Source organism: Arvicanthis niloticus, chromosome 3, assembly GCF_011762505.2.
Source record: "Arvicanthis niloticus isolate mArvNil1 chromosome 3, mArvNil1.pat.X, whole genome shotgun sequence".
NCBI lineage: Eukaryota > Metazoa > Chordata > Mammalia > Rodentia > Muridae > Arvicanthis > Arvicanthis niloticus.
This window is the reverse complement of record NC_047660.1, coordinates 67,601,643-67,618,669: the sequence shown is the minus strand read 5'-3', so window position 1 is coordinate 67,618,669 and position 17,027 is coordinate 67,601,643. Positions and strand designations below refer to the sequence as shown.

The following is a 17,027-nucleotide window of genomic DNA, read 5'->3' as shown; positions in this document are numbered from 1 at the left end:
TAGTATTGACATTATATACTATTGGGTGATGGTAAGACCCTGTTGCTGAAGACATTACATACATATGTCATAGACTATGAAAAAAAATCAAGCTAATACTCAACTGAAAGCTTCATCCCTACTGACTAGCATTTATAGTATGGGAAGGAACTACTGGAAGAGAAAAGTAATCATCAACTTCACCTAACTATGAACCCTATCTGCTACAAGAATAAAACAACTTCTATTCTATTGCAAGATGGTACAATAATGGTACAATGTGTTATAAATTTCTCAAAAATTAAAAACATTCAAAAGTAATATTAAAAGAGTAAAATAAAAAACCCAGGATAGTGAAAACAATTCTTAGCAATAAGATAACTTCTGCGGAAATCATCATCTCTAACACAAACTATACTACAGAGGGATAGTGATTAAAAAAAAAAAACTGCATGGTATCGGTACAGAGACAGACCAGTGGATCAATGGAATAGAATGGGAGACTGAGAAACAAAAGCACACACATGGAAACCTGATCTTTGGCAAAGAAGCCAAAAATATACAATGGAAAAGGGAAAGCATCATCAACAAATGGTGCTGGTCTAACTGCCAGTCAGTATGTAGAAAAATGAAAATAACTCCATAGTTGTTACCTCACACAAAGCTCAAGTCAGGTGGATCAAGGACCTCAACATAAAAACAGATAAACTAAATCTAATAGGAGAGTAGGAAAGAGCCTCAAACTCATTGGCATGGGGGGTGGGGGGGGAGATTTCCTAAACAGAACTCCTATGGCACAGACTCTAAGATCAAGAATTGATAGATAAAACCTCAAGAAACTAGAAAGCTGTAAGGCAAAGAACATAGTCAATAGGACAAATTGGCAACCTACAGATTGGGAAAAATATTTTCACTAAATCCACATCTAACAGAGGGCTAATATCCAAAATATATAAAGAACTCAAGAAGCTAACCTTCAAAAAACTCAAACAACCCAATCAAAAAAAATGAGGTATAAAACTAAACAAAGAATTCACAACAAAGAAATCTTGAATGGCTGAGAAGTACTTCAAGAAATGTGCAAAATCCTTAGTCATTAGGGAAATGCAAATCAAAATGACCCTGAGATTCCACCTTACACCAATCAGAATGGCTAAGATCAAAATCTCAGGTGACAGCACATATTGTTGAGAATGTGGAGAAAGAGGAACACTCCTCCATTAATGATGGGATTGCAAATTGGTACAACCACCCTGGAAATCAATCTGGAGGTTTCTCAGAAATTGGAAATAGATCTACCTGAAGACCCAGCTATACCACTCTTGGGCATATACACAAAAGATGCCCCACCATGCCACATGGATACATGCTCCATTATGTTCATGGAGGCCTTATTTGTAATAGCCAGAAGCTGAAAACAACCCAGATGTCCCACAATGGAAGAATGAGTACAGAAAATGTGGTTCATTTACACAATGGAATCCTATTCAGGTATTAGGAATGAAGACATCATGAGTTTTGTGGGCAAATGGGTGGAACTAGAAAATATCATTTCTGAGTAAAGTAACTCATACCCAAAAGGACTCAGGCTTACATGACAAACTCTGAGACCAAGCAACCATGCAAGGTTTTTTTTGAACTTTGAACTTCCCCTGATTGCAACAAGAATTGTACAGGCCCCCTCCAACAAACAAGCAAATTACCTCTAGCAGCCAAATAAAGACCTACCCCTTCAGAAAACTCTTCATTGCCTTTGTTAATAAAATCTCTGTAACAACACCAGCTTCGGGGCTGCATGCTTGCTGGAGCTAACATTTCTTGTGCAATGGAGTCTGTGCTTTCACTACAAGCTTCACTCCTACAACTCCATGCCTAGTTCTATTCATTGTTTAAGCATCATATCACAGGACACTGAGATCCCTCTAGTAACTGTAGTCTGAAGACAAAGGAATGGTAGAAATGGCAGAAAGCATGAAACACTCTTATGTTAAGACTCAGAATTGTCCAGCAAAATGAAGACTGCTTTTCCAGATGTTAGTAGGATGTGATACAAAGTATGTGAGAACTGAAACCCACAGAGTACACTAGGAAAGAGGAAGTCATAAAACTGAAAGAAAATAAGACAATCTAAAGAGAAGTCATTCTCCACCTTTCCTAAAATTAACTAAGCACTCTCCCTCTTGCCTAGAACTTCCCACCTATCACCAATAACATATTTCTGTGCAGCAGAGCAGGAGCTGTCCTGGAGGGAAGAGGAAGGTTTTCTTCTTTGGCTGTGGGAGATGAAAGAAAACTCCTCCTGAGAACATAAATCTGTCTCCACAACCCCATGCTGAAAGGTAAGAAATGTTGTCCTAATAACGGGATTTTCTGAACAAGGTAGATGAGCATTATTGACACCAGCAGGGAAGAATCTAAGAATCACTAAGCATCTACCTCTCTTGAGAGAGAGCCAAAGATCAGGGCCTTTGGTGACAAGGAAGAATCTGGGGAAAATTGGACTAAGGGTTGCCACAGTTTAGGTGACCACAAGAGACACAGTAGTTCTTGGACAATCTATGTATGTCTTTCAGGGTTATATTAAACCTGATATCTTGAGACACAAGTTGCTATCATACCCGTACATCTATAGTGCCAGAGTCTCAGTACCAAGGTCACTGTGTCTCCTTGATCTGAGATCTAGTCTAGTCCCTGAATTCATCCTAGATAAACTAAAAGGAAAAAGAAAGTTTCTCTTTTTTTCTAGATTTGTTTTATCATATTGCTTTATTTGGGCATTTTTTTAAAACTTAATTTTATTTATTTTTCTCTCATATATCACATCCCAGTCACAGTTTCCCTCTCCCTCCTCTCTCCCCAGCCCTACCCCCACCCCTTACCCCCATTCTTGTCTTTCTTTATTTCCCTTTAGAAACAGGCAGGCCTCCTGGGAATGTCAATCCGACATGGACTATCAAGAATCTTCTTGCTCATTTGCTTGGATATTATGGTTTCCAGTTTTGTGTTTTTGTGAGTTATTTTTTTAATATTTTATTTACATTTAAGATGCCATCCCCTTTCAACATTTCCCCTCCCTAGAACAACCCTGTCCCATGGCCCCCCCTTTCCTTTTTGCTTTTATATGATTTTTTAAATGTTAATCAAAGGATTTATAAGTTTGATAATACTCAATCAGAAGCGTAACCCAATACCCAACCTAGATACAAAAACTATCTTTGACTGGTGGAGACATGTGAAGATCTGCCTCCATGTCCCCTCTCTCTTTCTCTCTCTCATCACCTAGCTTCTCCCCTTCTTCATCTTCTCTCCTTACTCCATCTCTTCCTCTCAGTACTCCTTCCCACTTAGCTCCTCCTACACATCACTCTTCCTGTTAAAGTAAAACTTTTCTCTCAAAATACAATTAGAGCATACTTATTCCTAATTGTACCAGTGAGGTACAAGATAGTCCTAATACCCAGTCCATCATTTTGTTGACTAACCAGAACCTCTGTCATCTCTTCTAACTAAAACACTTACTGGCTTTTTTGGCTTTAGAGTGAATTTCAGCTGAAAACCATCTACTCAGATCTTTTCTCTCAAAGTAAATAGCCAGGATTGGTTATGAGACTATAGGTCTTCAACCCGATCAGAAATCCAGAAAGACTGAGTTAACTGAAGTTATGGGAAGCACTAAACATAACTTCTAAAACTTAGCCAATTTATAGAGACCGCTGAACATCTGAAAAGCCCCTATACTACCAAACGTTGGAGCATCAAATCTTCAGCCTTCTGGCCCAGAATCATCTGACAGACCTTAGTGATGCAGGATTATTAAGGGCTGATTACTCTGTCCAGGCAGATATAATCAGTCAACTATTCTGCATGTGTGTCCTTTTCTGGACAGTAATTTGTAGATGGAGAGAGGCAATTCTTGCCTAGTGGCTGTCACCACACAACTGGAGTAACTCCAAGGATGCTCAATTTCTTCTTAGAATCCATGACAGGAAGCTGTCAGGAGCAGACAGGTCTCTAATCAAAATGAACATTAATACATAAATATTTGTAGCGTCAGTTCTATGGACTTCTGATGTTTTGAAAACCAACTATCCATGTAAGGTAACCTGGACTGTTGTCTGTTCACTCCTCTCAGCTATCTCTAAATAAAATATGGAAAACACCCTAACAATAAACTCAAAGCCATGCATTTGCTATAGTCCCTTAACTCATAGGTTAACCATCCCAAATCAGTTAAAAAAGTTAAAAAAGGGCTGGGTCTAGGCCTTGTATTCCTAAATGTGTTATACAGGCACAATGCCCATGGTAGTATCAATATTCATCTCATTTTTATATTAATAAGAGGCTTGTACCAATGAAAACCTTAAATTTGAGATCAAAGTAAATTTTGTACCATTTAAGAAATTATAACTTCATCTTGATAATAATTATACAGATTTCTACCAATAGGTTATGGCTATGCAATAAGTCCTAGCTAATCCCCCCTGTTCCAACAAAACCACTACTTGTCCCTAGAAAGACAGACCATTATTAACCACATTAGTCCCCAAGCTCAGTGAATAGGGGCGCTGACTCTTCTTTAACTTCTTCAAGCTGATTAAGGGCGTTGAGATTTTAAAAGAGGGGTGGGGGGAAGAGTAAATTGATAAGCCTCTGACGCTGTGTCTTCACTGAATCCAGAAGGATTTCCAGGACATCAGAGGTTTGGGCAGGTCTGCTCAGTATGCTTGATGATAAACCAAGGCTATGTATTCTGCAATATACAATTCTCAGAACAAGTTTTAGTATCAAGAAAAAAAAATCCCCCCCCTCAGGGGGCTGACATTTTTTTTTAAAGATGTTGGTTCTGACAACTTTTTTTTTCACTTGTTAAAATTGGTTGTAGTATTTACATTTCAGATTTTATTCCCTTACCCTACTTCCTCCCACCACCCAGAAACCTCCTATCCCATCCCCCTCCTCATGCTTCTATGAGGCAGTGACCACACCTACCCACCTCACTATCCCCTCCCCGCACTCACATTCCCCCCACTCTGTGTTCATTTTTTTTATGGGACCAAGAAACTCCTCTCCCACCTATGTCCGACAAGGCCATCCTCCCCTACATATACCTCTGGAGTCTTGGGTCCCTCCCTATGTGTTCCCAGGCTGGTGGTTTAGACACTGGGGGCGGGGGGGACTCTGGTTGTTTGGTATTGTTGCTTTCCACCTGGGGTCACTAACCCTTTCTGCTCCTTCAGTCCTCTCACTAAGTTCTCCATTGGGAAACCCCTGATCATATCAGTGGTTAACTGTGAGCATCGTCCTCTGAGTGTGTTAGTCTTTGGCAGACCTCTAAGGAGACAGCTATATCATGTTCCTCACATTATGCACTTCCAGCCATCCACAACAGTGTTTAGCTTAGGTGGCTGTACATGGGATAAATACCCAGGTGGAATGGTCTCCTGATGGCCCCTCCTTCAGTTTCTGTTCCATGTTTTGTTTCCCTATTTGCTCCCTTGAGCATTTTTGTTTCTTGTTCTAAGTAGAACTGAGGCATCCCCTCTTGGTCTTCCTTCTTCATGAGCTACATGTGGTCTGTGGGTTGAGTCTTCGCTAATACAAGCTTTTAGGCTAACATCCGTGGAGATATGTTTGTGTAGCTACCTTCTTTTACAGTTTTTGGAAGATTACTTTCTTGCTTTTTCTAGGTTGTAGTTTCCCTCCTTGTGTTGGAGTTTTCCACCAATTATTCTTTGAAGTGCTGGATTTGTGTTGAGATACTGTGTAAATTTGGATTTGTCATGGAATATTTTGGTTTCTCCATCAATAATGATTGACAGTTTTGCTGGGTATAGTAGTCTGGGCTGGCATTTGTGTTCTCTTAGGGTCTGTATGGTATCGGTCCAGGATCTTCTGGTTTTATGGTCTCTGGTGAGAAGTCTGGTGTAACTCTTATAGGTCTGCCTTTATATGTTACTTTGCCTTTTCCCCTTACTGCTTTTAGTATTTTTTCTTTTTTTTTTTTTTTTTTTTTTTTTTTTTTTTTTTTTTTTTTTTTTTTTGTACATTTGATGTTTTGACTATTATATGGCGGGAAGTATTTCTTTTCTGGTCTAAACTATTTGGAGTTCTGTAGGCTTCTTGTATATTTATGGACATCTCTTTCTTTAGGTTAGGGAAGTTTTCCTCTATAATTTTGTTGAGGATATTTACTGGTCTTTTAAGTTGGGTGTCTTCCCCCTCATCTATTCCTATTATCCTTAGGTTTGGCCTTCTCATTGTGTCTTGGATTTCTTGTATATTTTGGGTTAGTAGCTTTTTGTATTTTGCATTTTCTTTGACAGTTGTGTCAATGTTTTCCATGGTATCTTCTGCACATGAGATTCTCTCTTCCATCTCTTGTATTCTGTTGGTGATACTTGTGTCTATGACTCCTGATCTTTTTTTTATGTTTTTTATCTCCAGGATATTGTCCCTTTGTGATTTCTTTATTGTTTCTACTTCCATTTTTAGATCCTGCATGGTTTTGTTTAATTCCTTCTCCCGTTTGGTTGCATTTTCTTGCAATTCCTTAAGGGATTTTTGTGTTTCCTCTTTAAGGGTTTCTATCTGTCTACCAGTGCTCTCCTTAAGTTCTTTGAGAGTGTTATTTATGTCTTTCTTAAAGCCCTCTATCATCATCATGAGAAGTGATTTTAATTCTGAATCCTGCTTTTCTGGTGTGATGGGGTGTTCAGGGCTTGCTCTGATGGAGGAGCTGGGTTCTGATGATGCCATGTAACTTTGGTTTCTGTTGCTTACGTTCTTGCTCTTGCCTTTTGCCATCTGGTTAACTCTAGTGCTGCCTGTACTTGCTGTCTCTGACTGAAGCCTGCCTTTCCAGTTATCTAGCTTGTGTCTGATCTTCTAGGGATCCAGATGTCTCTGTGATCTTTTCCAGCTGCACTGATTACAGTGGTACCTCTAGGATGCCTCAGGATATTGTGCTTCCAAGGTAGCAGTCCAGCTAGGTGTCTGTTGTTCTGGGTGCAGTGTCTCCTCTAGAATATCTCAGGATATGTTGTCTGACACTCTGAGTTCAGTTGTTCCTCTGTGGCTCTGGGTTAAGTGGACCTTCCAGTATGTCTCAGGTGGAATCCGGGGTCCACACAACAGCAGACCTGGCAGAGGTCTGATCCAGGCCTCAGATCTGAGAACTAGTTTCTAAGACACTGTCCAAGTTAGAGCGCCTGGGATCCCTGCTTCCTCTGGGTTCTTGGAGGTTGGGGACAGAGCTGCCACCCAAGATCTGCTCAGCGCTCTGGCCCAGACTGGAAGGAACCAGTGTTCTGGGCCGGGAGTGACTTCCTGGGTCCTTGTGGGTCTCAGTTACTCCCTGTTTAGGGTGGGCCCTGCTGTCAGCTTACCTAAGATACTGCCCGAGTTAGAGCGCCTGGGATCCCCGCTTCCTCTGGGTTCTTGGAGGTTAGGGGCGGAAAAAGAAAGTTTCAATTACCATGGTACACTATTTGATACTTCAAAGCTCGGAAGGAAGGAAGGAAGGAAGGAAGGAAGGAAGGAAGGAAGGAAGGAAGGGGGAAAGGAAGAAAAGAAAGGAGAAAAGGAAAAGAAAAAAGAAAACAAAAGAAAAGAAAAAACACCCTTTGCTGTAGAAAGATGAGATAAGATCAACAAAGAGCATCTACAATGTGGCCATGCCTTTTAGAAGATGAAGTCTCAGACTCGACTCTTCTCTCGGCTCCTCTGAACTTCAGTTGAATCTGAGGCTCAGGAGGAAGAGAGAAAGAGTGGGGGGGGGGGGGTAGGGAGAGAAAGAGGGAGAGAGGGAAAGGGACAGACAGAGACAGAGACAGAGACAGAGAGACAGAGAAAGGTCCTTGGACACAATATACTTACATAGCTCCAGAGTCAGTGTGTTACCACACAGGAGAAATAGTGATCAAAATAAAGTAGAGAAGTCCATGGCATTCCATGCTAAATCCTTTGCTCAAGGGCATGAGCTACTGAATAGGACAGTGCCCTTCTTGTGTGACTAACTGGTGCCTGTAATCCCCAGAACAATGGACTACTATCCTGTCTCTTCCAGACCTTTCAGGGACTTTCATGACCACCACTAATTTAACAGTGGTCACTCAGAGGTCTCTCTCCATGAAAGAAGAGACACAAATAATGAGAACATAGCCAACTCACCATTACCACCACTAGTGCTAGGCTCTAGGCTCAAAAGTATCAAGACATTATTTCCTTTGTTTTTTATTAGGCTACTTCCTTTATTTCCTTTGAATATTTTACCTGAACTATTTTTGAATATTGTCTCCCTGAACTCAACCCTAAAATCTACCTGAAAGGTTTCCTTAGTTCTATCTGGGAACATTTATGTCAGACCACTAATCCTGGTAGGAAAAACATTGACTATAGTCTCACGTCTGGCACTTTCTGCTTCTTTGACTAAGACACATAATTTAGTTTCATGGCCTCATTAGTAAAGGACTACAGTCCTCCGTTGTCACGTGGCTTAGAGCTGTCTTCATATATAAATGTGTCAGTAGCTTGGTTCCCTTTTCCAGTGTACTCGCTAATGAACAAGTCATCTTTCCGCCTTGTTTTGGATGATGGCTTCCTCCAATAAACTCAGTAGCCTGAGCCAGTTATTCCCAGCAGGGAGATTGGAACATCACGGCCTTCTATGGGTCTCCTGTAGCCCTATGATTCTGTTTCCTCTGGTTTCCTACCAGCTTGGAGTCACACATCAGTGGCCACAACTTGACTCTGTGCCTTGGCAAATGTGTCACTAATATCTTGATTAAAGGGATATTTCCCAATATGTCCCAAAATCCCAAGGATATTAAGCATATTAGAAGGTCCAGGCTGGGATTGCTCATCACTATAAGTTGTTAGCACATTCTTTTTCTCTCTTTTTCTAGAATCAGTTCCAAGGATGGAAAGACATCAATTCTGCTCTGTTCTCCTCATTCTGATACTATTGACTTTGGTGAGCCTTAACTTGACTGGCTGGGCATGGACCATCCCTGATTGCATCATAGCAGACAGCTTGCTATTTCCTAACCTTTCCTACTACATCCCATTCTGTACCTTGGCCCCAGGACTGCACCTTTTGGCATCTTGTTCCAATGTTAAAAACATAAATCATACTCTAGAAAGAGTGCCCAGAAATACAGAAGTACTCTGCCTACAGGGCATGGTTCCTACTCTGCCAGCTAATGCTTTTGATCGCTTCCACTCCCTACAACTTCTAAGGCTGCAATTGGGTACAACCAACATCTCATCTAGGACTTTTCAAGGACTGGACCAGCTACAGTACCTTTTTTTTGAGCATCATGCTCCCTGTTGCCTAAGCCTATTCCTCCCTCCAAATTGTTTAGAGTTTCTCAGATCCCTTAGACATCTTTCCTTTCAAGGATACTGCCTGACTTATAGCCAAAGCATCTACTTGCCAACTAGTCTTAGGCATCTAACCATAAGAAACAGCTGTCTGACAAAGTTGCAGGAACTTCAAAGGCTCTTCCCAGATCTTCTGCTGAGTGCCTCTTCTACACCCAATACCAAACCACGGGCACCCTTTCTAGAGATGCTAGATTTATCTTACAACCTTCAGCTGAAGCAGGCATGTGTCAGAGACTTGAATGGCCTCATACTCCATTCCCTAATATTGGATGGCACCCCACTAAGAGCACTTGATCTCACAAGCTCAGGAATCCTCCACTTGCACTTCCTCTCCCTTGTGGGTACAGGTTTAGAAAAACTGCCTGCAAATGGGACTGGCTACTCTGAGCTTCGTACACTTGATCTTGGGAAGAACCAAATCCAGGACATCTTGGAAAATGAAGATCTCCCAGGTTATAAAGCCCTAGAATTCCTTAGCCTTCATGATAACCATCTGCAATCACTTCCCATCAGGTTCCTACATTCTCTACCCCAACTTCAGAAGCTCAACCTATCTATGAATAAGCTTGGCCCAATCTTGGAGCTTCCAGAAGGACTGTTTAGCACAAACTTAAAGGTGCTAGATCTGTCCCACAACCAACTCTGTGATGTACCCCATGGGGCTTTCTCCTTTCTTTCACAGCTCCAGGAGCTCTGGCTGAGTGGCAATAACATCACTAGTTTATCCAATGAGAGCCTGCAGGGACTGAGGTGGCTGAGGACACTAGACTTGAGCTGGAATCAAATTAAAGTACTCAAACCAGGCTGGCTCTCTCATCTTCCTGCTCTGACTACCTTGAACCTTCTGGGCACCTACTTAGAGCATATCTCAGGCACACAACTTCAGGGTCCCAAGATGCTAAGACATCTAAAACTTGGTTCTGTTTCAATGCTGGACATATATCCTCCATGGCTCCCAATGCTCCTCAGTTTAGAAATACAAGCAGAAACATGTATTCAGTTTATAGTTCGCAGCGGAGAGCCATTCCTATTCTTGGAGAGCCTTACCTTAGAAACTTCCTACCTATTACTGAAACCAGACACTACCACAATTCACTTTCCCTCCCTGCGTCGCCTCATCTTGCGTGGCTACAGCTTCATCTTCTCAACCAGTCAACTTCAGAGATTCTTCTCACAACAGCTTCCTCTCCTGGAACACTTGTTTATCTGGAGTGAAAACAGCAATGCGGTAGACCTCCGTCTATTTGGGATGCCCAGGCTGCGTGTGCTAGAGCTGGGGTACCTTAACTTTTTCTATGAGTCAAGTACTATGAAGCTAGAGACACTACTGAAGGATGTGCCTCAGTTACAGGTGCTGGCATTGAGCCACCTGAATCTCAGGAACCTCTCTGTGTCCAGCTTTAAGGGCTTGCAGGACCTCAAACTGCTGCTGCTCAACTCTGAAAGGGCCCTGGAGATTAACAGCAACCTCCAGGAGTTAATTCCTCAGATGCCTCAGTACGTTTATTTCTCAGATGTCACCTTTACCTGCCAGTGTGAAACTTCCTGGCTGGAGTCTTGGGCTACACGGGCCCCAAACACTTTCGTTTATGGGCTGGACAAATCCATCTGCATGGCTAATGCCTCTGACTACTCCAAAACTCTACTGTTCTCCTTCCTTGCAACTAATTGCCCACATGGCACTGAGTTTTGGGGCTTTCTCACCAGTTTCACTCTGCTGCTTCTGCTGATCATCCTTCCTCTGATTAGTTGTCATAAATGGTCCTGGCTTCGTCGCCTCTGGACGATCTTTCACACTTGTTGGTGGAAATTAGGTGGACATAGACTCAGAGGCCAATTCAACTATGATGTTTTTATATCCTATTGTGAGGAAGACCAAGCTTGGGTGCTGGAAGAACTGGTTCCAGTTTTGGAGAAAGCCCCTCCTGAAGGTGATGGCTTGAAGTTGTGCCTGCCTGCCAGGGACTTTGGGATTGGAAATGACAGGATGGAATCCATGATTGCCAGCATGGGCAAAAGCAGAGCCACCCTCTGTGTGCTCACCAGCCAGGCCTTAGCAAGTCCCTGGTGCAATCTAGAGTTAAGACTGGCCACTTACCACTTGGTAGCCAGGCCTGGGACCACTCGCCTCCTACTACTGTTTCTGGAGCCCCTCAACAGGCAGAAGCTCCATAGTTACCACCGTCTCTCCCGGTGGCTCCAGAAGGAGGACTATTTTGATTTGTCCCAAGGAAACATGGAGTGGAACACTTTCTGTGATCAACTGAAGAGACGGCTCAGAAAAGCTGGACAAGAAAAAGATTAAGGGCTGTCTGAAATGTTACTATGAAACAAGATCCTGTCAGCAACAGAGGGAATGCTTCCTCATCACTGGAGCATGGGCTCACCAAGGGGGCAAAATGATATATTTTAAGTGCTATATTAAATCCCACTTGAAGGGAAATCTTTTAAAACACTGGGAAACATTCCTTCAGAAGGGGAAAATATTCATTCAGAAAACAATTCTGTTATGTCTCAGTTCCAACATGAGATGATGCTCACCACACAAGACATGTATCCATAGTGGTTTGTGCAATCCTGTGTATGTTTTTCCAAAATTTTTCAAAGTAAATCTATCCTGCCACTATGATGTGCAAAATATTCACTTGTTTGGTAAAATGTTGTGCAATTCTAGATAGGTGGAGAATCAATGAGTCATTTGAGTTGAAATGGTATTTTCAGTTCATCCAGCGTCCAATAGGCAGGTTCCTCTAACTCAGGTTTCTCACACTTAGAGCATTATGTGAGTCAAATCTGTTGTTTTAATGTGTATTGTTCAAGGGGAACTGAAATCTGCACAGGCAAAATCTGCACAGGCAAAATCTGCACAGGCCTTAGATCCCTGGCTCAGATCACATATTACCTGTCTCAGATCTCGCTTCTCTTCTGCTATCTAAGTTTACTGTGCTTTAGCTTCGAACAAATGGAAAAAGCAGGGAACTCTCACTTTCTTCTCACAGATTCAAAGAAATATTGCTAAAATTATAAATTCCCAATAGAAGTACAATGGCAAAAATGGAATGTCATTCACAAACTAAGTCCCAGGTTTCTGGCATGATGTTGTTATGCAAATAACATTGTCTTGTCTTGGGGCTATTTAGTAATATGGAAAAAAGACAACAGAATATTAAAGGACACTATTGACAAATGGCATATGCATCCATATTTGAAAGCTGGCTGTGTATGTACATAAGCTGGATATACATGAAGTATGAAGAAGAGGAAGACTAGAAATGCAAAATATAAAGGGACCTAGAATACCTCTGCAAGCTAGTAAAACTTCTTTACACTTTCCTGCTAGGTTTTAGTAAGCATGTATCATTTTATGATAACAATAAATTATCTTTCAAGAAAAATAAAACTCTTTGGACTAAAAAGATAGCTTGGCAAGTAACGGTACTAGACAACAAGCCTAATGACCTGAGTTAAATCCCTGAGACATACATGATAGAAGGAGAGAATCAACTTTTACATGCTGTTTTCTCACCTCCACATGGCATGCAGGTCTATACATATACAATAAATAAATAAATAAATAAATAAATAAATAAATAAATAAATAAATGTAATAAAAAATTTTGTTTTATTCTTATAGAATCGGTGGTTTTTTCTTTTAATTATTTTACTTATTTACATTTCAAATGTTATCTCCCTTCTCACACCCCCTCCATGAGTCCCCACCCTATTTACCCTACCCTTAGCCTCAAGAGGGTGCTCCCACTCCTACCTCACCCTTCTAGCATCCTCTTCTCTGGGGCATTGACCCTTTCACTGAGGTCAGACAAAGCAGTCCTCTGCTACATTGGTAGCAGGGGCCTCAAACTAGCCCATATATGCTCTTTGGTCTCCAGGAGCTCTGAGCTGTCTAGTAAGCTGATAGGTTAACTGATACTGTTGTTCTTTCTATGGGACTGCAATCCCCTTCAGCTTCTTCAGTCCTTCCCCTTATTCTTCCATAGAGATCCCTGTGCTCAGTCCCAATAGTTGACTGTAAGCATCTGCATTAAATTATTTATTTATTTATTTATTTATTTATTTATTTATTTATTCAATTTACATCCTGATCACAGACTCCTTCCTTCCACTCTCTCAGTCCCATACTCCCATCTCCTTTTCCCCATTCCCCCCTTCCCTTCTCATCAGAGAAAGGGGAGTCCCCTATGGTACCAAACTCCACCCCCTACCCTTCCACCCCCAGCAAATCAAGTCACATAGGACTAAGTACATCTTCTCCCACTGAGGCCAGACAACGCAGCCCAGCTATTGGAAAAGGATCCAAAGGCAAGCAACAGAGTTCGAATCAGAGAGAGCCCCATGTGATGTCAGTTGAGTTTTTAATCTTAGTCATTCTGACAGGTGTAACATAGAGTCTCAAAGTTGTTCTGATTTGTATATCTCCAATGGCTAAGGGTATTGAACATTTCTTTTTGTGTTTCTTGGCCATTTGAGATTCCTCTGTTGAGAATTTTCTGTTAAGCTCTGTACCCCATTTTTAATTTGCCTTGTAAATCATCATGATTAATGCACATGTAAAGGTACAGAGACTGAGGCAACATGCACAGTGCCTGCACAGGTCTGCACCAGACGGGGTTCTAGAATGAAAAGAGGTGGACACATGCCACCACTCACACCCCACCCCTGCCTAACTCAGGATCAATGTACAATTGATAACCATTTGAAAATAAAAATTTATTTTCCTCCAAGGAAATCTCACTGGAAAAACTGTTCTTAAGGGTCAGTCGCATGTCCATCAATAGACAACCAACAGAAAACAAAGTCAGTGGTATCTTTGGAGATTCATTGTCTTGTCATTGACTCATCATGTCACATCAGAGCCTTTTCTTTAAAAAAAAAATCTTATTGTTTTTATTTTATTTACATGTATTTTTTCTTCTTTCCTTTTGTTCTGTAGGTTCTTCGTATATATTATGGCTTCCAGTTTAGTGTTTTTATCGGCTTCTTGACAAACAAATGGATCTTTGTTTCTTGTGTCTTCTCTTGGGATCCTATCCTTCTTCTCGTTTGTGTTGTACAATTCCAACGGGTTAGTTTTTGCTTTATTTTATTCCATTTTATTTTTATCCCTTAGAAGCCTGTCTGTTTTCTAATAAGAAAAGGGGTGGGGTGAATCTAGAGTCGAGGATCTGTGGGAAGGAACAGGAATTCCCTGTCTTAGGGAAACTATAATCAGGATTTATATGTGGGGAAAAAATCTACTTTCTATTAAAGGTAAAAATAAAAATGACATAAATATGAAATATAGTAGTGAGGTTGCATCAGATTAGTTGGAAGGAAGAAAGAGAAGGGAGAAATGATACAATTAATTAGTCTCAATTTTAAATAATTATGCAATACGTTCATATAAACAAAGTAAAAATAACTAAAATGAAAAAAAAACTGCAATTTCTCACATACATAGACCCAAGGAGAGATACCATATGATTATCTCAATAGTCACAGAGAAGTCCTTTAACAAAAACTGATTACTCTTCATGATAAAATACTAAGAGAAACAAGGGATGAGAAAGACATATCTTCACATGATAAAGGCTGTGTATGAGAAACTAGTAACCAACACCCATGTCAGGCAGTTCATAACTAACTCTGTCTCTAGAGGATCCAGTGTCCTCTTCTGATCTCCACAGGTACCCACACGTGCATGTGTATGCTCAGACATACAGAGACAAATACACATGAATAGTAATACTTATTTTTAAAGACATAGAAAAAACTTTCTAAAATAAGACTCCAATTGCTCAGGAAATGAAGAAAAAAAAACACCTCCTAAATCAGACCTCATGAAATTAAAAACTCTGCAAACAAAGGAAGAACTAACCCACAGAATGGGAGGAAATCTTTGACAGCTACACATTTGACAGAAGATTAATATCTAGAATATATAAAAAGAGTTCAAAACCTTAAAGATCCAGAAAAACAACCCAATTTTTAAAATTGGATGAAGGAAACAAAGTTCTTCAAAGAAGAAATAAAAATAGCTAATAAATACTTTTAAGTGCTAAGCATTAGCTATCAGAAAAATGCAAATTAAAATTACTTTAAGATTTCCATCTCCCTAGTTAGAATGGCTATTATTAAGAAAATGAATAACAGAGCTGCCATAATGGGGAGAGGGCAATTCTTATTTACTGTCAGTGGGAGAGGAGTCAAAACTGGTGCAGCCACTGTAGAAACAGGTTTTGAGGTTTCTCAAAAAGCCAATACTCATCTGCCGTATGACCCCAATATAGCACTTCCAGGCATAGACGTGGACACACACACACACACACACGTACACACACACATACACACATACACACACACACACACACACACACAGAGAGAGAGAGAGAGAGAGAGAGAGAGAGAGAGAGAGAGAGATAGAGAGATCATTGCTTTTCTAGTTGTAACAGCTAGGCAATGTCACCAACCTAGAAATCTATCAACTAATAGTTGGATAGGATATTCATCTGTCACTTATTCTCCACACCTGTGCAACTATATCTTCATTCCACACTGTTCAGTGGAAAGAGAGACTTATCTATTTAAGGGTAAGAGCAAGACATACATAAACATAAACAAAAAACAATTTAGTATTATATAAATTCAGCTAAAAAAAAAAAACAGGTTTTAGTTTCTCCTAGGTCCTATGATCTCCCCCACCGTGCTCCAATCCAATGGCCCTAGTTAAATTAAATGGATGAGAAAACAAAATTTAAAGTAATGAATCTAAACATAACTGGTATGAAGAAAATTGATAAGATGAAGAAAAGAAAGTCATCATCAGTCTTACTAGTCACAAACCCTGTACTTTCTAGGTGAGATAAACCCACTTGTGCAATAGTGGTATGATTATTGGAAACATAACCGATTACTTTCTTGTTGGATTTGAGGCCCACACTTACTATAAACCTGGTTAAAACATATGCCTTGACTTCATTAAATCTTCTATTGTTGTTTTGATAATGGATATGGTATCAAACATACTTCAAGTATATATGATTTTATATGAGTTAGTGTTGTTCTCAGCCTGAAGAACAAGAAATTTCTCTTCGTGGAGAATGGGGGCTAATACAGAGACTTGGAGCTGCTCAAAGTTTTGAGAGTAAGCAGTTGTTGAGTGCTCAATCCTAAACAGGACATCCGTATCATGCCTTCAGGGTTCTAGGACCATTGTGGAATAGGGGCCATAAAGAATATAAGGCTGGAAGACAAGGAGTGTTGTAAAAGGCTGTCTCCTGTGTATAACATGGCCACTGAAATTATGACCCCATGACAAAAATATTTGTACAAGACTGGGCCGTGCAATGTTTTATCCTGAAAGGAAGAAGCAAGGAGCTCATGAGGTGGCATGCTTGGCTGAGTATTTTTTGTCAGTTAATAGTTGCCAAAGAGACATCATCTCTTACTTCAGAAGTGTTGCACTGGTAGGTTGTACACGCTCCAGCAAATAACCCACTACCCATCCCCAGTAAAATGCAGTGGGTCAGACAAACTCATAAAAGTAATTTGAAAGAAGAATGGTTATCAGAAGTGGAAAGGCAGTAAGAGAGGTTAATGAAGTTGGCAATGGTCACAATCAAATGTGTTCAGGTATGATACTGTGATCAAAAAGTGTTGAGTGAATT

General features: G+C 40.6%; 1 protein-coding gene across 1 annotated transcript; it reads left to right on the top strand.

The window, feature by feature from the left end:
* Positions 1 to 2,866: 2,866 nt before the first annotated feature.
* Positions 2,867 to 12,906, top strand: LOC117706147 (toll-like receptor 11). Its single transcript, XM_076931105.1, has 2 exons — positions 2,867 to 2,988; positions 8,883 to 12,906. The coding sequence occupies exon 2, from the start codon at positions 8,897 to 8,899 to the stop codon at positions 11,666 to 11,668; it is 2,772 nt and encodes a 923-aa protein (XP_076787220.1). The 5' UTR covers positions 2,867 to 2,988; positions 8,883 to 8,896; the 3' UTR covers positions 11,669 to 12,906.
* The last annotated feature ends 4,121 nt before the right edge of the window (positions 12,907 to 17,027 follow it).

Bases quoted from the DNA above. Each gene is read 5' to 3' on its own strand.
- LOC117706147 (XM_076931105.1), top strand. From the start codon at position 8,897: ATGGAAAGACATCAATTCTGCTCTGTTCTCCTCATTCTGATACTATTG.